The sequence below is a fragment of the Schistocerca piceifrons genome, chromosome 3 (assembly GCF_021461385.2).
Source record: "Schistocerca piceifrons isolate TAMUIC-IGC-003096 chromosome 3, iqSchPice1.1, whole genome shotgun sequence".
Taxonomy (NCBI): domain Eukaryota; kingdom Metazoa; phylum Arthropoda; class Insecta; order Orthoptera; family Acrididae; genus Schistocerca; species Schistocerca piceifrons.
This window is the reverse complement of record NC_060140.1, coordinates 143,549,226-143,572,435: the sequence shown is the minus strand read 5'-3', so window position 1 is coordinate 143,572,435 and position 23,210 is coordinate 143,549,226. Positions and strand designations below refer to the sequence as shown.

Genomic DNA, 23,210 nt, shown 5'->3' with positions numbered 1-23,210 from the left:
AATCTTCTTGTTTAGTATGTTTTCCCTTGACTATGCTATTTTTCTTACATTTGTCTGTTCCAAAAGCCATACTTATATCATTGCTGAATCCTTCTGTTATCTTTAGTAATTGGTTGAGTTGTTGATTTGTTGCTGCCCGTAGTTTTAAATCATCCACGTATAGCAAATGTGTGATTTTGTGTGGGTATGTTCCAGTAATATTGTATCCATAATTTGTATTATTTAGCATGTTGGATAGTGGGTTCAGAGCAAGGCAGAACCAGAAAGGACTTAATGAGTCTCCTTGGTATATTCCACGCTTAATCTGTATTGGCTGTGATGTGATATTATTTGAATTTGTTTGGATATTAAGTGTGGTTTTCCAATTTTTCATTACTATGTTTAGGAACTGTATCAATTTAGGATCTACTTTGTATATTTCCAATATTTGTAGTAACCATGAGTGGGGTACACTATCAAAAGCTTTTTGGTAATCAATGTATGCGTAGTGTAGCGACCTTTGTTTAGTTTTAGCTTGATATGTCACCTCTGTATCTATTATCAGTTGCTCTTTACATCCTCGTGCTCCTTTGCAACAGCCTTTTTGTTCTTCATTTATAATTTTGTTCTGTGTTGTATGTGTCATTAATTTCTGTTTAATGACTGAAGTTAATATTTTGTATATTGTTGGTAGGCATGTTATGGCGCGATATTTAGCTGGGTTTGCTGTGTCTGCTTGATCTTTAGGTTTCAGATATGTTATTCTGTGTGTAAGTGTATCAGGGAATGTGTATGGGTCTGCAATGTAACTGTTAAATAATTTAGTTAGATGTGAATGTGTTGAGGTGAACTTCTTTAACCAGAAATTTGCTATTTTGTCATTTCCAGGGGCTTTCCAAATGTGAGTAGAATTAATTGCTTGGGTGACTTCATGTTGCAAAATTATCACTTCAGGCATTTGTGGTATCATCTTGTATGTGTCTGTTTCTGCTTGTATCCACCGTGCATGCCTGTTATGTTGTACCGGGTTTGACCATATGTTGCTCCAGAAATGTTCCATGTCTGTTATGTTTGGTGGATTGTTTATTTTAATGTGTGTGTTATCTATTGTCTGGTAAAATTTCTTTTGGTTTGTGTTGAATGTTTGGTTTTGTTTCCTTCTATTTTCACTTTTTTTGTATCTTCTGAGTCGTTTGGCTAATGCTTGTAATTTCTGCTTCTTTTCGTCTAATTGCTCTGTCGCTTCTTGTTGTGAGATTTTACCTAACCTTTTTCATTTTTTTCCGAGATTTCATTTCTTATAAATTGTGTTAGCTGTCCGATGTCTTTTCTCAGTTTTTCTATTTTGATCTGTAGCCTGTGTTGCCATGCTGGTTTTGTGGGTTTCTTCTGTGTGTTGGTTGGTTCTGATCTCTGCCTAGTGTGTATATTTAGTGTAGCGAGTCCTCCTATATAAACCAGTAGTTGTAACTCTTCCATAGTTGTATTTTCATTTATTTTGTTGTGTATGACTGTGTTGATAGTTTTTATTGTTGTTTCGACTTGTGGGTTATTTGGTGGTCTACGCAAGAATGGTCTAATGTCTGTATTTGTGTCTTTGTATTCTATATATGTCAGCTGAAATTTCTCTTCTATATCTAACACGTGTGTCTCTTCGTGTTCTATTTGTGCTTGTTCTGATGGCTGTCTTAAGATTTCGTTTTCCTCTGATTGTTTAATTGGTGCATGTTGTTCTTTGTTTGTTTGCTCTGGGATGTTTGAGTCCATTACTGTATTTTCTTCTTCTTCTGATTGCACATTATTTTGTTCCAGTATTTGTTGTACTTGATGTTTGATGTTTTCTAATTCTGACTGGGGTATCCTGTTATTTTTTATTATTACACGGATCTGATCAGCTAATCGTTGTTCTGTTAAAAATTTTAATTCTGGGTATCTGGTAATAAATGTTGTGTATACTTGTGATCTGTTTCCAGTTGTGTTGGTTCCTAGGTTTGTTGCTTGGTAATAACAGAACATGAGGTGTCGATTAACTTCATCTGACCATCTCATCCTCTGTCTTTGTTTTCCTTCTAGGGTGGTTGCAGGAAGCATATCCTGCAAAACACCTCTATTTGGATTTAAATCATTTTCCAGTTGGCTAGCAGTGTCGTTACCATTGTGGGCGGGCATAGGGTTCAAGCGTCGTCCCCGACCATGACGACGCTTGTCCGAGGCTTCTTTAGTTTTGTCCTGAACCAACTAATCACACTAAAAGGGGGGTTAGCCCTATTAGTGGTTTGTTCTTTTCGTCGCCTTTTACGACTGGCAGAACATACCGGAGGCCGATTCTTTTCCCGGGCCTCCACGGGGTTTATTATTATTATTATTATTATTATTATTATTATTATTATTATTATTATTATTATTATTATTTCTTTACTTTCTCAGACGTTAAGTCTGGTTAAAAATGGGACGTGACGCGGACCTTGATCAAGCGTCACTTCCTTTTAACTGTACGGTATATGTTATATTGCATTTAGGAACTTTCGAGTAATTGAACATGTATCAATAATTACGGATTTCTGTAATTGTATATATAAGTTTGGATGTAGCTGTATTGTATTGATGTAATGGTGGATATTGTGTGGTATGACTCCTGTAGTTGATAGTATGATTGGTATGATGTCAACTTTATTCTGATGCCACATGTCCTTGACTTCCTCAGCCAGTTGGAGGTATTTTTCAATTTTTTTTCCTGTTTTCTTTTGTATATTTGTTGTATTGGGTATGGATATTTCGATTAGTTGTGTTAATTTCTTCTTTTTATTGGTGAGTATGATGTCAGGTTTGTTATGTGGTGTTGTTTTATCTGTTGTAATGGTTCTGTTCCAGTATAATTTGTATTCATCATTCTCCAGTACATTTTGTGGTGCATACTTGTATGTGGGAACGTGTTGTTTTATAAGTTTATGTTGTAAGGCAAGCTGTTGATGTATTATTTTTGCGACATTGTCATGTCTTCTGGGGTATTCTGTATTTGCTAGTATTGTACATCCGCTTGTGATGTGATCTACTGTTTCTATTTGTTGTTTACAAAGTCTGCATTTATCCGTTGTGGTATTGGGATCTTTAATAATATGCTTGCTGTAATACCTGGTGTTTATTGTTTGATCCTGTATTGCAATCATGAATCCTTCCGTCTCACTGTATATATTGCCTTTTCTTAGCCATGTGTTGGATGCATCTTGATCGATGTGTGGCTGTGTTAGATGATACGGGTGCTTGCCATGCAGTGTTTTCTTTTTCCAATTTACTTTCTTCTTATCTGCTGATGCTACATGATCTAAAGGGTTGTAAAGGTGGTTATGAAACTGCAGTGGTGTAGCCGATGTATTTATATGAGTGATTGCTTTGTGTATTTTGCTAGTTTCTGCTCGTTCTAGAAAGAATTTTCTTAAATTGTCTACCTGTCCATAATGTAGGTTTTTTATGTCGATGAATCCCCTTCCTCCTTCCTTTCTGCTTAATGTGAATCTTTCTGTTGCTGAATGTATGTGATGTATTCTATATTTGTGCCATTGTGAACGTGTAAGTGTATTGAGTGCTTCTAGGTCTGTGTTACTCCATTTCACTACTCCAAATGAGTAGGTCAATATTGGTATAGCGTAAGTATTTATAGCTTTTGTCTTGTTTCTTGCTGTCAATTCTGTTTTCAGTATTTTTTTAGCCTTTGTCTATATTTTTCTTTTAGTTCTTCTTTAATATTTGTATTATCTATTCCTATTTTTTGTCTGTATCCAAGATATTTATAGGCATCTGTTTTTTCCATCGCTTCTATGGAGTCACTGTGGTTATTCAATATGTAATCTTCTTGTTTAGTGTGTTTTCCCTTGACTATGCTATTTTTCTTACATTTGTCTGTTCCAAAAGCCATATTTATATCATTGCTGAATACTTCTGTTATCTTTAGTAATTGGTTGAGTTGTTGATTGGTTGCTGCCAGTAGTTTTAGATCATCCATGTATAGCAAATGTGTGATTTTGTGTGGGTATGTTCCAGTAATATTATATCCATAATTTGTATTATTCAGCATGTTGGATAGTGGGTTCAGAGCAAGGCAGAACCAGAAAGGACTTAATGAGTCTCCTTGGTATATTCCACGCTTAATCTGTATTGGCTGTGATGTGATGTTATCTGAATTTGTTTGAATATTAAGTGTGGTTTTCCAGTTTTTCATTACTATGTTTAGAAACTGTATCAATTTAGGATCTACTTTGTATATTTCCAATATCTGTAGTAACCATGAGTGGGGTACACTATCAAAGGCTTTTTGGTAATCAATGTATGCGTAGTGTAGCGACCTTTGTTTAGTTTTAGCTTGATATGTCACCTCTGTATCTATTATCAGTTGCTCTTTACATCCTCGTGCTCCTTTGCAGCAGCCTTTTTGTTCTTCATTTATAATTTTGTTCTGTGTTGTATGTGTCATTAATTTCTGTGTAATGACTGAAGTTAATATTTTGTAGATTGTTGGTAGGCATGTTATGGGGCGATATTTAGCTGGGTTTGCTGTGTCTGCTTGATCTTTAGGTTTCAGATAGGTTATTCCATGTGCAAGTGTATCAGGGAATGTGTATGGGTCTGCAATGTAACTGTTAAATAATTTAATATAATGGAAGGAAACATTCCACGTGGGAAAAATTATATATAAAAACAAAGATGAGGTGACTTACCGAACAAAAGCGCTGGCAGGTCGATAGACACACAAACAAACACAAACATACACACAAAATTCAAGCTTTCGCAACAAACTGTTGCCTCATCAGGAAAGAGGGAAGGAGAGGGGAAGACGAAAGGAAGTGGGTTTTAAGGGAGAGGGTAAGGAGTCATTCCAATCCCGGGAGCGGAAAGACTTACCTTAGGGGGAAAAAAGGACAGGTATACACTCGCACACACGCACATATCCATCCACACATACAGATGTGTGGATGGATATGTGCGTGTGCGAGTGTATACCTGTTTTCAGTATTTTTGTTAGTCTTTGTCTATATTTTTCTTTTAGTTCTTCTTTAATATTTGTATTATCTATTCCTATTTTTTGTCTGTATCCTAGATATTTATAGGCATACGTTTTTTCCATCGCTTCTATGCAGTCGCTGTGGTTATCCAATATGTAATCTTCTTGTTTAGTGTATTTTCCCTTGACTATGCTACTTTTCTTACATTTGTCTGTTCCAAAAGCCATATTTATATCATTGCTGAATACTTCTGTTATGTTATCTTTAGTAATTGGTTGAGTTGTTGATTTGTTGCTGCCAGTAGTTTGAGATCATCCATGTATAGCAAATGTGTGATTTTGTGTTCGTATGTTCCAGTAATATTGTATCCATAATTTGTATTATTTAGGATGTTGGATAGTGGGTTCAGAGCAAGGCAGAACCAGAAAGGACTTAATGAGTCTCCTTGGTATATTCCACGCTTAATCTGTATTGGCTGTGATGTGATATTATTTGAATTTGTTTGGATATTAAGTGCGGTTTTCCAATTTTTCATTACTATGTTTAGGAACTGTATCAATTTAGGATCTACTTTGTATATTTCCAATATTTGTAGTAACCATGAGTGGGGTACACTATCAAAAGCTTTTTGGTAATCAATGTATGCGTAGTGTAGCGACCTTTGTTTAGTTTTAGCTTGATATGTCACCTCTGTATCTATTATCAGTTGCTCTTTACATCCTCGTGCTCCTTTGCAACAGCCTTTTTGTTCTTCATTTATAATTTTGTTCTGTGTTGTATGTGTCATTAATTTCTGTGTAATGACTGAAGTTCAAATTTTGTACATTGTTGGTAGGCATGTTATGGGGCGATATTTAGCTGGGTTTGCTGTGTCTGCTTGACCTTTAGGTTTCAGATAAGTTATTCCATGCGTAAGTGTATCAGGAAATGTGTATGGGTCAGCAATGTAACTGTTAAATAATTTAGTTAGATGTGAATGTGTTGAGGTGAATTTCTTTAGCCAGAAATTTGCTATTTTATCTTTTCCAGGGGCTTTCCAATTGTGAGTAGAATTAATTGCTCGAGTGACTTCATGTTGCAAAATTATCACTTCAGGCATTTGTGGTATCATCTTGTATGTGTCAGTTTCTGCTTGTATCCACCATGCATGCCTGTTATGTTGTACCGGGTTTGACCACATGTTGCTCCAGAAGTGTTCCATGTCTGTTATGTTTGGTGGATTGTCTATTTTAATGTATGTGTTATCTATTGTCTGGTAAAATTTCTTTTGGTTTGTGTTGAATGTTTGGTTTTGTTTCCTTCTATTTTCACTTTTTTTTGCTTATTCACTTATTATTGGGTTGCAGAAGTGTATCTGCTACTAACTTCAAGAGTCGAACAGAGATTATTTTCTAAAATAAAAAGTACCCTTAGCACGGTTCTTTCATTTGTACCTCTAACATATGAAGTAATCAGAAGGAAAATTACATGCCTCAATGACTTGGTGATCATTTGGAGAGTACAAAGTCACTGCTTTATCAAAACTACAATTTTAGCACTTATCTCACAAGAGAAAACATTTTGTTCAGATAGTGATATGAGCATTGGAACACCATGTATTCTTAATGCAAGTCCTTTGACTTGACATATGCATCACCACGCTTTGTTCAAATAAATGTAATGCCAGCTACTACAACAACAAGCAATCAAATAAATAATAGAACATGTGCCATGCCACTTTCACTAGCAAAGTAAACAAATCACTGTGTTACACCACTCTCGAAAAGTTTTGTATCCCACAAAATTTTATGTTGGATTGAAGAGAGTTTTTTTTTAAAATTATATCATTCTGGAAACATCCCCCAGGCTGTGGCTAAGCCATGTCTCCGCTATATTCTTTCTTTCAGGAGTGCTAGTTCTGCAAGGTTCGCAGGAGAGCTTCTGTAAAGTTTGGAAGGTAGGAGACGAGGTACTGGCAGAAGTAAAGCTGTGAGTACCGGGTGTGAGTCGTGCTTCGGTAGCTCAGTTGGTAGAGCACTTGCCCGCGAAAGGCAAAGGTCCCGAGTTCGAGTCTCGGTCAGGCACACAGTTTTAATCTGCCAGGAAGTTTCATATCAGCACACACTCCACTGCAGAGTGAAAATCTCATTCTAATAAGTGTTCTTCTTTTGTGTTTCTTTCCTGTTGTTGTTGTTGTTGGTTGGTTTTTGGGGAAGGAGACCAGACAGCGTGGTCATCGGTCTCATCGGATTAGGGAAGGATGGGGAAAGAAGTCGGCCGTGCCCTTTCAGAGGAACCATCCCGGCATTTGCCTGGAGTGATTTAGGGAAATCACGGAAAACCTAAATCAGGATGGCCGTTTCCTGTTGTCCATTCATGTCTTTGTTTATGGACATTATTTAATGAACAAATACAGGTCACTCATTGGCAATGATCCAATTAAGAAGCTTATGCTCATTTACTTGTGATGCAAGGCTTTTGTTGTATTGTACTTCGCAATAAAACAGTGGAGACCACAAGACAGGTACATAAAATAATAAATGTTACCTCAATGTAAACATATTACTGTCTAAAGCAAAGGGGAAAAAAAATACTGCTTGCCAGATGCATGACTTGAACACTGAGCTCCACAGGCTAAAGTTGTGTGATGCATCCAGAGTCACACCGACATGAATACTTGACTTGGGATGGGATGATCAGGTGCGACAGACTGATAGGCTCAACCGCTACACATGCAGTGCAGTACGTCATCTGGTGATCTCACATGTTCAACATTTGTCATCCACTTTTAGGGTATTTCCTGACATTTGCAACTCTGTGTATCTTATATTAAATTACTTGTTTCAGCATCATCTACGTTGCTTCCAACATTTTTTAACAGTAATAAGAATCACCCTGCATACATTCCAAACTCAAGCTTTCTATGTCAACCCAAGAATCACAAAGCTGCCAATAAGGTTCAATGGACACAGAATGTATGAAACATAATACCATGTTGTGGAGCATAAATTACAGGGGAACAAAAGGGCCTATGCCTATTACACTCCTGCTCCTAGCATCAATACATCAATGTTCACTTGGTCAAGAGTGCTTCATTTCTAGCAAAAGGCCATGATTTTTGGTAATTTTTATTTTCTCTCTATTTCTTCCTCCAGCCTTCTCCATCTTTCTTGCCAGTTACTTTCCTAATACTCAAAGTTATGGCTTTATACCTCTCATCAACTATTTGCAGTTTCTTTACATTTTCTTCCTATCTGTTGTTCTTTATCTAATCCATGCCTCTCCTTCCTTTAACTCTTTCCCAGATCTCTGAACTGTTGACCACACTCTCTAACACTTGTATTGTCTTAGGTCTGCAATGACATGAGATGTGACCTTACATTTTTATTATTACAGTGTAGAAAATTTGCAATTCAAATACTCACCAAGCATATGATTATAAGAAGTGTGTAGACATGAATTGTCGTATCAGGCAAACTTTCCATATCTTTTAAAGCTGCAACTGCTGGCTGAAAGTCAGGCTTCAGCTCCAAGGTATGGCGTAAATGCAGTGTTGCCTCTTGGTAATGACCATATGCCTGCCAAAAAGAAAATGATTGTTACATTGATTTCCAGAAGCTAACAACAGAACAGCTAATGCTTTTTCAAGCTCGAAACAAGTGCAGCTTTACTAATATAAAGTTCCTGGATTCCTAATAAGGAGAGACTGATAGAAAGGCATTATGCTATAATGTGAATCATTCTCTCCATCTTCTGGTGGGAGTATTAAGATGGTGTCAGTGCCTTCTTTATATCAACAATACCTATGTATGGGCATTACCCATATAAAGACTACACACAAACTATCTTTAAATTTTATCAGATTTTGATTAAACTGACTTCCATCAAAATATGTAATTAACAATATTGTGAAATGACAACATTATGAAAAGGACAGATTGCTACTCACCATATTGTGGAGATACATACACATGCACACTGACACAGAAGTCTAGCTTCTGCAGCCAGAGACAATGGTCGCACGTGTGCTTGTGCGTGCCATCTATCCTTTTCATAATGTTGTAATTACTCCATCATGGTTTTTACAATATTATAAAATGGATAAATTTCTAGTCATCATAAAGATGACATTGAGTTGTGGACAGACACAACGAACAGATTGTTACACATTTATCTTTTGGCCAGATTCTTCTTCAGAAAAGAAGACACACACACACACACACACACACACACACACACACACACACACAAGCAAGCACACTTAATGTGCAAAAACTGCTATCTCTGGCTGCTCTGGCCAGAGTGGCTCGTGATACCATCATTCGTGCTCTGGTCAGAGTGGCTTGTAATTCAAGTCATATGTGCATTATGTGTGCTTACTTGTGTGAATGTGTATGTGTTTTCTTTTCTGTAAAACAATCTGGCCAAAAGTTAAATGTGTAACAGTCTTTTCATTTTGGTTGTCTGCAACTCAATGTGTTAACTTTATGGTGAATAGCTATCTATTCTGTTCTTTTCATAATACTGTTGATATTCCTATGTGGACCTTCATGGTTGTAAACATGTAATTAATGATGATGATGATGATGATGATGATGTCTTTTCCACCTGAGAGATAACAGGTAAATAATAATATTTTAGTGTATTAACAACCACATCTCAATATATTTGTGCAAATGTGTTTACTCTTGTTTCATGTGTAATTGTTGGGAACAGAGTCAACACGTAAAACTTTTCTCATTTGAGACAGACTTTTGCAGTTTCAGTCAACTCCGTTTTGTTTTTTTCCTTCTTAGTTAATGGCCTGCAACAGCAAAAAGATGGCAGTTACAATGTCTCAATATCTTATGTTCTTGCTGTCAAAAGAAAATGAACTAACTCTATAATATGCTATATAAAATCGTTAGTAATGAATGGATAGAAGGTAGTTAGCAACAGCAATTAGTTTTAAAAAGAAGATGAATAAACTTGCTCTGTTTCAGTGGATGTGTAAAAAGGATTTATTTGAAAGCCAATTTTCTGTCTCGTTTATGTGCCTGTTGATGACTCAAAGTGTGTATTATTCGGTGAGCTGTTAACTTTACTCCTGAATCATTTTCACTGAATCATCAAGTTTTTTTGTAGAAAGAAACAGGATTTTTTGACTCAGACTAATTATGAAATATTTGTCTTTTTAGGAAATCTTTATCCATTTACAAAACTGCAAGAAAAGAAAGAACACAAAAATAGTTCAGACAGTATTGCACGCAAATTATGTCAGAGGAAAAATATCTAACAATTATTTTCTACGACTCATAAAATCAGAGTGCATTATATACAAGGACAATGAAACTTCAAAAAATGCTATTAATTCCATACAGACACACAAAGACATAAAACACATTAAGCACAAGCATGAGAGTCACTGCTTTTTGATGGACTGCTTTAACTGGAAAGCAGGGTACTTTACATTAGTTTATCTCACCTGGAAAGAAAATAAAGAGTGAATGTGAAATTATATTCAACCTCTAAAATCTGGAAAAAGGCATGGTTCATGTTCAAAGTAAAGATGTTGAACTGCTCCAATCCTTGTCTTTTTACAGTCTGCGTCATCAACCTGCCATTGAAGATACATTTAAAAATATTTTGATTATCTTTCATATTTGCTTATTAATTCTTGGTCTCAAAAACTCATATAAAGCTATGTACATTGTGTACATCTGAATCGCTTATTATAAGGTACCTCCCCCCTCGCACGTGCATACGCATGCCCACCCACCTACACAGACAGAGAGAGAGAGAGACAGAGAGAGAGAGGGAGGGAGGGGGGGAGAGGGGGGGGGGGAGGGGGGGGGGAGAGAGCGAGAGAGAGAGAGAGAGAGAGAGAGAGAGAGAGAGAGAGAGAGAGAGAGAACAACCTCATGAAATTTGTACGACAGAGACATGCCTTGGGGCTCCTGCTGTTCAAATTGTATATTAACAACCTTGCTGACAATATTAACTTCAGATATTTTGCAGATAATATCATTATGTATAATGACGTCTTGTAGCACTATATTACTTTTATAGTGTCAATGAAGCATACAGAATCTGTTGACTCATAAAAAGACCTTGTTGTAAGAGTGTGTAGGGATATTAAATAGAAATATCCCATAGGTTCAGACACGAGTAAACTAAATGGCAGGTATCAAATTGAAATCACAAATAGAAATACAACTTAACTTCGAGTTCTTACACATTTGCTAGTAATCTTGTGAAATGCACAAACTGTGCTTCTGCATGTAGGGATTTTGTTGCCTAAGTCCTTAAGAACAGGATTAAAAGTTGTTTCCTTCTTTTTTTCTTTCTGTAAATTCTGACTGACTGCTGACTTTCAGTAGATCTTTTTACAAAGCTTTTAACAATACTGTCTATGAATGCATTTTAATCATCATACTAGGGTTATCTGTGGACATCGGGAATAATAGGTTCCTTTGTTTCTTTAAAAAATGTCCTATAACAGGAACTCTTACAACAATGTTCCATATCCCTGTTGCACAAAGTTTTATTTTGCAGCAATGTATCTGTACTGGGATGGGTCCTTGTTTCAGTGAACAACTCATTTGCTTGGAGAACATTATGGCTTTACATTTGTATTCTGGAGCATTGTCCTTACTTGGTACACATGCTTTTAATATGAGACCTAATATTTCTCTTGTACATGAAACTTTACCGTGTAGAAAAACAATGGCATTTTCATATGAAAATATTCTGGAGGCTGGCGTCGAGTGGAAGATGAGGGATCCAGCATTAGCCAGATTTGAGAGAGCTTTGGATGTCTTGCAATCAAAGAAGGAACAAAGAATAGATAACATTCCAGCAGATTTCCTAAAAGCATCAGAGGAGAAAAAATCAAGTTAGTGTGTGGAATACATGAGACTTGAGATGTATCTCTGGACTTTCAGAAGAATATCATCCACACCATCCCAAAGACAACAAGGGTACAAAATGTGAGTTAACACACAATCAGCTAGACAGCTAATACAATCAAGTAATTGACAAAAATAGTTCACAGAAGAATTGAAAAGAAAACTGAGGATATTTTAGCAGAAGTTAGTGTGTCTTTAGGACAGTATACTTACTAATGGAAGCAAAACATAAGAATAATTATTTAAATAAAAATGAATTTTTAATATACCATTAAGTATAAAATAATTTCTCCTATATCGATAGAGACAATCCTTAAGATTTGCAATTGTGAATTTTTAATAGCAATGGAAATACTTGGAAGATTTAATATGAAAAATGTGGAGAAGATGCAATAGACAATAATAATGGCAAGCACTATTCATGTATCAATTATTTATTGCATGTATCCAATGTGTTTCTGTTTTAAATCTTACAAGTATTTTTGTAGCTAATTAAAAATTCAGATTTGCAAATTTTCAGGACAATCTCTTTGGTGACAGGCAAAATTATTTTATACTTTTTAGTCTAATTTAGAACATGCTTTATTAAAATTCACATTATTTTAAATAATTGTTTTCTGATTTTTAGTTGTGTATGTGTGAAATTCTTCAATCGATTTCAACATTTTGTTGAGATTACAACAGAGACCTGTGGAAACCCAGGTTTATTTCAGTTTCTCTTAACCTGGCTGAATATGTTGCTTCCTCCTATGCATGTTTTGTGAAAAGACCAAGAGTGTGAGGTCACAAGCAGGCTTACTAGCAGTCGTCCTTCCCACGAACCATCTCAACTGCAACAGAAGTGGCAATGATACACACTGTACCCTCTGCCACACACCTGACAAGAAAGTGAGTTAATATTGCATTGTCATCCAGTTATGAGCTATGTTTAAAATTTCAAGTCTTCAACTCATCTGGAAATTCAAATCAGTTGCAAACTTTGTACTGAAAAAACACACACACACACACACACACACACACACACACACACACACACACACAGAGAGAGAGAGAGAGAGAGAGAGAGAGAGAGAGAGAGAGAGAGAGAAGAAAGTGACCAATAAAAACATGGTAAGAATCAAGACATCTCCATAAGATTTGCCAACACAGAAAAAGCTTTTGGCACAGTAGAGTGGTACTAGATGTTTGAGAGCATCAGAAAATTAATTATGTGGTACAGGGAATGGCGAAGAATATACAAGAATCAAGAGAGCCATAACAATGAAAGACCAAAAGAGAAGTGCTCAAATTAAGAAGGGTTTAAGATATGGTAAATTCTTTCTCCTGTACTGTTAAACCTGAATATCAAAGAAGGAATGAAGGAAGCCTCATCATCGCTGCATAGCTACTGGTACAGCCATATGAACTTGCTTACTTGTGTCAAGCCTTGGTCTTCCTATGCAATTATTACTCCTCACACTTCTCTTCATTAGCAAGTTTAGGATTCCTTAATACTGGAATATGGGTCCTATCAACTGAGCCTTTCTTTTATTAAAGATGATGACAAATTTCTTTTCTTCCAAATTCAGTTTACTACCTCTTCATTAGTTATCCATTCAACCTATTTGATTTTCAGCATTCATCCATAGCATCACATTTCAAGAGCTCCTGTTTTCTTCTTATCTGAACTGTTTATTTTCAATGTATTATTTCCACACAACGCTACCCTCCAGACAAATGCCTTCAGAAAAGAATTTCTAACACATACATTTATATTCAATGTTAGCATATATGTCTTTTTCAAGAATAATCAATGACAATCTGTCATCTCTTTCAGCCATCATCAGTTTTTTTCTACCCAAACAGCAAAAATCATCTATTACTTTCCCAGACTAATTCCTTCAACATCAGCTGATTTGATTTGGCAATAAGTTTCTAGCCACCTCCAACAGAAAGAGAATTACAGTGACATCGGTAATCCTCACAGGTGTGTGTGTGTGTTTTTTTTTTTTTTTTTTTTTTCTGGACATCGTGAGCACCTCTCTGGATGTAACCAGTTAGCAAGTTACTATGTAACACAAATCATCTGATGATGATCTGAAGATGACTTGTATTGTGTGTTTCAAAAAGGACTTTACAAGTTTCAGAATTCATATAAATTAATTCACAGTACCTACAGAGATGATTGTAGTATTAATTTGTACAGAAATATATAAAGTTTGTCTCACATAGCTTGCTATTGCCGAATTGCATCGCAAGGAGTGCTAGCGGCAGTTGCGTTAAAGATGGCTGCCTTCACTGGACCCAAGCGTACTAGTAGATGTGTGTTTTGGTTTAAAGAATCTAGGTTGGCGACAACAGTATAGCATAATTTCCGTACCAAATACGCTGAAGATCCTCCTAGTGGGCCTACAGTTTATGAGTGGCACAAATGTTTTGTAGAAACAGGGTGCTTGGTAAGTCAAGGGAAATCATCAAGTCATCTACACACATATGACGACGTCATTGAGTGAGATTTAGGTTTTCCATGATTTAGGGAAATCACTTAATACAAATGGTGGGACGGTCCCTTTGAAAGGGCATGGCTGATATCCTTCCTCTTCCTTTAAGCATTCCAAGCTTTTGCTTGGAATAATTAAATTCTTTATCTCATTTGTTATCCAATTATTTCTACTGCACCTTATCTCTTTGCCCATTCAGTCCTATGCTGTCTTTATTACTTTGTCTCTTTCGTATTTTACTGTACTTCTTTCTCCAGTCTTTTAAGGATACAGGGTATTTTTCTAGGTCAATATTATGTAAAAATCAACACCTAATTCTTTTAGGCACTGTTTATAATGTATATGTTTTACAGATTTTTTGTTGACATCAGGTAATGCAGCACACTTTAAAAAAATTACAAAGAAACTGACGCAATTTTTTTTCCAAAATGCTTCCTCAAATTGAGGTACCTTTTAATCCAATGTTATACATTTGAAGGAGACCAAATTTTTGCAAGACATGATGGCTGAGGTAATAGACTTACATAATTCCACCTATTATGTATATTACAAGGATAAAAATATATCACATCTTACATTTTAATTTTTGTAATTTTTTTCCTAGTAAAAATGTTATTTTTTCTATAATTTAGTTGATTCTGCAATAAAGCTAAGGTCTACTACATAAGTATGGACTATTTAAAGTTACAGAAAAAAATTAGAGCATTGCTTTATAAACTTTAGGAAATATCTGTACCTGAATTCTGAAAAAATACAATTTGCGGGAAGTTGCGAATGAAGATATGAGTCCAATTAAACTCTGCCTCAGAATATTCCTGAAGCATAGTCTTCATCCTCCAGCATTTCTTCATCTTCAAGCCTCCTCTTGGCATTCCTTTTAGCACTTCTTGCTTCTTTGGTAAATTGAAGAGTGAATCTTTCAGCTTCATGCACCCATTGACTGTCACATGCAAGCAATTGATCTTCCATATCAGAGCCACATTTTATGCCTAAATTTCTCAGGACTTCCAACCTTTCTTCAATCCATAATTGAAACATATCACTGCATCTAGTACACCAACTTTTAATGCCTTTAGTTCTACAAAAATATTCTTGGGTAATCTTTCCCATGTGCAATGGTTGGAACTTTCTTTTGTATTCTGAGTGCCCCCATGAAGACATTTACAAAACAGGGTCACTCATGTCTCTAAAAATTGTTTTTTATTTCATTCATAACTGGCTCAGAAAGAGAATGCTTATGATGGTATATTTGAACACTTCTTTTTGCCTTTTGGTAACCACACCAAGAATCTGCTGCTTTAAGGCAAAGTCTGTGAACAGGGTGGTCATCTGTGGACAACTTATGAAAGTAGGTGGGCCATACAGCTTTTCTTATTGCTGTATCATCATTCAGAGGTGCAGTTCGTCTAGTGGCCAGTCCATAATAACTCTGAAGGAGGTCTATTTCAGTTTCTGTCAATCTGCCTCGGCCAGACAGAGATTTTCCATCAGATGACAACTTTTCTTTCATTTCGCTTTGTAGCTTGCTCAATCTAGCACCCATCCCCTTTTGCACATGTCCACAACACTCCAGTTCTGTTATCAAGGTTAATTTTATTGAAAGCTTTAGGGTTCCCATTGCCTAAGTACATCGTATATGTAACGTTATAAAAGAGCACTGACCCCGGAAATATTTTTAGAGCTCCATCATACCCCATACCTTCACTGTAACCATCATAATTATCACAACACTGATGTTCAATATGTCCTTCATTGTTACCATGGCAGGTGTGGCAGTACTTACATAAGCACTCAACATCAACAACTTTCCTTTCTCCAGAGAAGTAGCACTTACAACACCATTCAAGGAACAATATCCTCGATGTTGCCATGTCCCATCAAGTGCAACAGCAATGTCCCTGGTTCCACTAATATTTACAGTTTCTTCTATTGCACATTTCATAGACGCTTTAGACACAACTGTCAAGGCACCTAAAAGTATTTTTACATACTTGCTGAACCTACTGGGAGGAGGAGAAAGGTCCACCAAACCACAAAATGTTTGAGCAGCCTTTTTTCCTTTTTCTATTGCACACCTTGCATGCACTAACTTCAAATTCACATAATATTAATTTGCACAATGTTCGAAGTCATTTTCACAGTAGCTTTATTGCAGGATCTACACAGAGCAACTAATTTTGATGCTAAACCTTTCCTGGTACTTTGTTTTTCAGTTATTTCCAGACAGCTTACACCATCACATTGTTTACATTTCACCACATCCTTTACAAAGGAGATAAGATGCCCACTTCAACAACAACAAATCCACTACAAACAGCGTCATTGTTAACACAAAAATTTGAATCACTAGGAGGTGTGCCATGTGGGAGTTTCTTCCGTGAAGAACTGATACATAGGTTGCTTTTAACAGTGTGGCTTGCTTTGTTTGTGAACTGATTACCACGGAATTTCCTTTTATTGAATTTCTTGATGCCTGGCATAGTTCGTATTTATTGCACACTAAAGGATATGTACTTCCACAAAGATATGTGGCACTTTGGCAAGAAACATTCAGTAACACGTGAACAAACTGCTGCAGCAAAACAAAAGTAAATACAAGCAAAGATAATTATTTACAATTACAGACACTACAAACCTGCACAGTTACAAACATATACAATGTATCATATAGATAATCACTGGAAACAGAAAGTTCACAGTTCTTTTCGAAATTATACTGGTTTCTATAACAGAAATAAGGGGGGGGGGGGGGGGGGGGGTGGCGGCATACATGACCATAACATTAAAATTTGGTATATGTAGGTAATTTTTCATTTGAAATCCTATAATGTATATATCAATGTAATCAGGAAAGACTAAGAATTTAACAGACATAAAAAATTTAGATTTTTGCACAATTTATAAGTATCCTGTATCCTTAACTTCCTCAGGTCCCACCTGGTTAATTTCCTACTTTTCTGCAATTTCAGTTTCAATCTGCAGTTCATAACTAATAAATTACGAACAGAACCCAGAACTACCACTGGATATGTTTTGCTGTTTAAAAATCTGGTTTCAAAATTTCTGTCTTACCATGACGTAAAATCAAACAGCACAAAATCGGGGATGGAATAACAAAATGAAATAGAATAAACTGCTACTCATCACAAAGAGGAGGCAGTGAGTTGCTGACAGGCACATTCAAAGTACCTTTAAAAGTGGATTGAGCTACCAGTCAAAATCCTTCAGATGTAGAAAAATACACGTTCATGCCCATCCACCCATTCCATTCCTGAATAATAGGAATTGGCCAAGTCTGCAAAATAGTTATTAGTTGCTGCAATCACCTCCTCATTTGAATAAAATCTTTGTCCTGCCAGACATTTCTTGAAATTGGGGAACAAATAGTAGACCAAGGGAGCCCAGTCTGGAGAACGGGGCATTTGAAACGAATTGGAATCCTATTTGCATCAATTTTGCAACCACAACTGCTGAGGTGTGTGCTGGTGCATTGTCGTGATGGAAAAGGACTTCTTTGCGGTCAAATCGCCGGCGTTTTTCTTGCAGCTCGGTTTTCAAATGCTCCAACAAAGATGAATAATATTCACCTGTAATAGTTTTACCCTTTTCCAGATAGTCAACGAGTATTATCCCTTGCAAATTACAAAAGACAGTCGCCACAACCTTTCCGGCCAAGGCATGGTCTTCGCCTCTTTTTTTGTGCAGATTCTCCCTTGGTAACCCATTGTTTAGATTATCGTTTGGTCTCAGGAGTATAGTAATGTGTTCATGTTTCATCCACAGTGACGAAACAATGCTTTCAAGTCCTGCAGATTCTTCCTGAACAGCTGCAAACCATCCTTGCAACATTTCACACAATTCTGTTTTTGGTCAAGCGTGAGCAATTGCGAAACCCATCTTGTAGATAGCTTTCTCATATTCACATGTTTATGCAAAATGTTATGTACCCATTCATTCGAGATGTCCACAGCATTAGCAATCTCACACACCTTAACTCTTCTGTCATCCATCACCATATCATGGATTTTATCAATGATTTCTGGAGTCATAACTTCCACATGGAGTCCAGAATGTTCAGCATCACTTGTACCCATATGGCGACTCTGAAAATTTTGAAACCACTTATAAACTGTTCTAATCGAAGGTGCAGAGTCACCGTAATGTTTATCAAGCTTTAGTCTCCTGAGGCATTTTGCCTTTCATAAAGTAATGTTTAATCACCAAGCGAAATTCTTTTTCGTCCATTTTTTGACGCTCACTCGACTTCCTTGATTCACACGAATGCCGAACACAAAGAAATAGACCAATATGGCTGAAACTTGGTGCGAGTTCTTTCCAAAGATGCTACTAACTAAACATAACCTCTATACGCGCCAGTGGTGCCATCTCTCGGACTTTGCACGGACTTTTCAAATACCCCTCATATATCCAAAGCAACAAAATTATGTAAAACTATTACAATCAAACTTTTAATTTGCAAGATGGAGTACCATTCCTGCGTGATCCTTATGGACAGAAAATTCTGTAAGTGTTGTAAAATTTTATCAGCCAACTTCCACTTTCATCCCCCCCTTTCCAAGTTCTCCCACTATTTTTCCATTATTTTTCTTTTTTTTACTACCAAATTCCACTCTCACATCAAAACTGAATTTTTGTCTTCTTCAACAATTTAATGATGGAAATCAAATTGTAGACTAACCAATTACAAACTGTCTTGGAAAAGGAAGTAGTTTGGTCAGTTCAGTTCTCACTGGACACAACACTAATGTCAACATTTATTTCACTGTAATTTCAATGGCAACATTCAGTTTCACAGTAAATGAAACTGACTCTCAATATCATCCAATTTTATTGGGGGTCCTTGTGTCTTTCATGGACTTCGAATGCAGTTTATCTGTGATGTTTCCGCTGTTTCTGGAGGCCATGCATGGTTGAGCTTGGATGTTGTATGGGGCAGTCATGTAAATTATGGTGGCCTTGAGGCTTTTCCTGATGCAAATATTCTGGCTTGGAAGACGTGGAGTATAACAGAGTACAGGACTACTAGTTACGATTCCGTATGGTACATTGGTTCCAGATAAGCTGTTTTCTCTGTCAACTAGAAGAAAGAAGCAGCTCAACTCTGGCGAGTATTTGTTTATTTGGGTGAAAGTAGGCAACAACAATTGCAAGATAAAGATAGTAGGTGACTGTATGCTGTATTATAGACAATAAACTTGACTTTAAAAAATAATAAGACATTACACACACAGCAAAAAAGAAACCTATTGGGCCATGATAAATGACCCATCCCAAGTCATTCAGATACTGATTCACCAACAAACACTGACACCTGATACCTTCCAACCTACCGTAGGACCCAGCCTAAGCAACAGATCATGTCGTCACCACAAACTTCGTTCAAAAAATAATAAAAATTACACTGAATAAATATTCTCAGTGTTGTGTTTTACCACCATAAACACATTTGCATAACATCATGTGTCCTATGCTGCGATTGGCTGATAGAAGCAAACCGACTTGGCATGATGCTGATTTACATATCTGTGTACTGAAGGGCAGTACTAGATGATTTTCGCATTTATACTTGTGTATTACAAAAATAGGCATTAAACTGATTAACCACATTAAAGTTCTCTCCAAACAATATAGTTTTTGGTATGTTTGTTGTGCAAAAATATCGGGAAATCTCATGCCACTGAGTAAAACATTACCTGTATTTCAAGTTACAAGCAAAAACTGCCTCATTTATGGAGATTAAGTCAGTAAGCTTTTGAGACATATGAAGGCAAAAATACATAAGGCAGAGACAGAAACAATTAACACATTAGGCTGCACCTTCCAATTAGGCTGACAACCCTCAAGGTCATGTATGCAAACATTAAGTCTGTGTACACGCAACAACCATGAGATGATAATGAATTCTACTAACGTTGAAATGGAAAGATTCTATTATGTGCACCTAGAATGATGGGTCTCAGCCATTTCAGATATCCTGGAAGGATGTAAATCCCTTCAAAATTTAGTGCAAAAAAGCAACTTTCTGTTTCAGCAGGATATATGCACACTGTAAAAATCTGTTGTTGTGCTGAAGGCAGTTTGTCTTCTGTGTTTAAATTTGACTCTGGCTGTTGTTTCCACACTACAATGGAGTATTGTCAGATTGGTGGCATAATGTCTCAGAAGACAACTTTAAAGATAGGATAATGTTTTCTTTTGGAAACTTTCAATGGTGTTTGGTTGCAAAGATAATTTTACTTTAACTGGTTGGATTTAATAGGTTCAATATACAATATTTATTTTTTAATAATGTAAAGAAAATGATCTGTGATGCCACAAAATATAAAGCAATTGATAGGTGCATCTTCTGACAAACAATGAAATAAGGTAAAAATAGGAACATATGGTTCATCAAAAATAAGCCTTCAGAAACTAACACCACAACAGCCAAAAAATATTGCCGCAACTAGCAGCAAATAACACTGAAGTTGACATAAAATAACACCAAAACTGGGGAAAAAATTAGAGCACATGTGGGGCATGAGGGGGCCAGGGAGAAATAAAAGATGAACAAAAATAGCACCAAAATTGGCCATAAAATAAAACAATTATTTCTTGTCCATACTACTAACTTTGTTATAATGCAGCAGCATCTATTTTGTTATAGCACACTGGGTGATTACCTAACATCTCACCAAATCACTGTGGGCAAATCAAGCAATCATATGAACAGGAACATTACAAAAGATAATGTGATTGCATTCAATTAAGCTGTTAATATGTGGTTATATCATACAATATGCCAAACTTTTTTTAAATCTATTTCCTGTCATACTTCAAAGTGTGTTCAAAATGGTGGTGATTATCACACAGGACATTGAAAATTATAGATAGCACGCATGCATAGAGCCATACAGCATGCTTTATAAAGAGATTTTACATTAAGCTGTGTGTGTGTGTGTATGTGTGTGTGTGTGTGTGTGTAGGGGGGAAGGGGAGGAGGGGGGAGTAAAGACAAAGAATATACCGAAGAAAGAAGACTGACCTTGAAGATCTCACCAAGAGTAAAATACTGCTGCCAAGCATTTTTATCTGGAGGCTGCACTTCCAGTGACCTCCTCGTCAAGTAAATGGCATCATCAAGGTACTGCAGATTAAACAGCACCCGTGCCAAATTAAGCAGCACCTGTAAATAGAGAATAATTACAAATAATGAAATCTGAGAAGTAATTATGTTACAGCCTATATGGCAGAACTAAAAAAAAATATTTCAGGAAGAAAACTATTAATACTATCCAGCCCTCAAAGATAACCCATCAGTTGGCCTAGGTGAGACATATTGGTCACTTGCTGCAAGTAACTGAAGAACTGTGTCCCCACAACTGAGCTTTGATCATTCCAATTTCCCGATGAGATAGTATCAGTTGAGTGCTACAGTTATCTATTAAACACCTGATAGTAATTACTCACCATGCATTGAAAAAAAAAAAAAAAAAAAAAAAAAAAAAAAAAAAAAAAAAAAATCCTCCTTCAGAGGAATAAACTTTAGTGGAAAAATTGTATCTCAAAGATTGAACACTGTAAAATTTGTGAACAGAGGTCATAATACAGACTGTAACACTTCTGCATTTAGGTTAAGAAACTTCAATAATAAAATATTACATCTTAGCAAATACTGTCTAGACTAAACATGGCATAAACCACGGAACAACAGAATTCTTCAGTTTAATGGTCTGATGATTTGTATTAGGCAAGCAGTATTAAGTGACAAGATAGAGATTTTGCTGCAGCCTCTGGGTCATTGCTCTCACATCAGAATGGTTAAGTGGGCAGGCCCACATGTTGCCACGGCTGTTTCAACTGTGCTGCAGAAGTTTCGCTAGGAACACCATGCAATTTCCATAATTTTGGTACCCTGAAGAAAGACGTTCATCACTACTGATACGTTTTAGATGAAGAGGTGCTTGCCTGGGTACAATCATGGTTCCCTAGGTAATCACATACATTTTTCCATGAAGGCACTGACCGTCGTGTCTCATAGCGGAATGTATTAGAAGTTATGGCGATTACTTTTGAAATATTATACAGTTTGTCTATTTTTTCCACCTGTCTCATTTTCATCAGACTGCCTCTCATATAAATGAAACATGTTCACTGTGTTGGTATATAATAATCATCATGCCAACAGTTGCAGCAACTGCTGTGAGTCCTCAGTAATATTTGCGAACTTAAGTACTCTGTCTCCTTTTTTACCCAAGAACAGACTCAAGTGGCAAGAGTTCAATTAAATGATCAATGACAGAGACTCACAAGTCAAGTTTCTGAGCATACAGAGATGTTGAGTTTAGAGATGATGTCATAGGACCAGCTGGTGAGTTTAGAGTGAGTGTATCGAGTTTGCTTCTGATCTCTAATCACTATGTGGGTACCTCGTAAAGACTCTAGACATAACAATATTCCTTTAGTTTTTTAACTGATTTGTGTTTAAAATTAAAAACTAATTACAAGGTATATTCTTTACACAGAAAGCCAAATGTTCTGAAAGGTCTGGCACTAGATCTAACATGTCATAACTTCTTGTTCCATAACTCTAGCTTGCAAGTTTTCCATTGACACACGACTCCTCCACTGAGCAATGACACGACTGCACATGAGGGATGAGGAAGACTGATGCAGTACGCAGCAAACATGCCTGACTTGTCAGTAACTTCATCTCCACATGCACTGGTAGTCAACAGGGCACACAACCCTCCCATGTCATGGTAAAAAGAGAAGGGTGTTCTGCAGGTACAACAGCTGGATTCAACTTTCTGATAACCAGCAGGGTACTCTAGGAGACAGTGGAGTACAATGTTGATCATCAGCTAATCAGTGAATGTTGCCCAGTG

The 23,210-nt window shown here is 36.5% G+C and overlaps 1 protein-coding gene across 1 annotated transcript in view; it reads right to left on the bottom strand.

The window, feature by feature from the left end:
* The window catches only part of LOC124788289, a 110,669-nt gene that overhangs the window by 22,320 nt on the left and 65,139 nt on the right, over positions 1-23,210 (bottom strand). Inside the window, exons 4-5 of the mRNA XM_047255522.1 lie at positions 21,368-21,508; positions 8,381-8,533 (exon numbers count right to left, since the gene is read on the bottom strand). Of these exons, the coding sequence (XP_047111478.1) occupies positions 8,381-8,533; positions 21,368-21,508 (294 nt within the window). The remainder of the gene's footprint in view (positions 1-8,380; positions 8,534-21,367; positions 21,509-23,210) is intronic.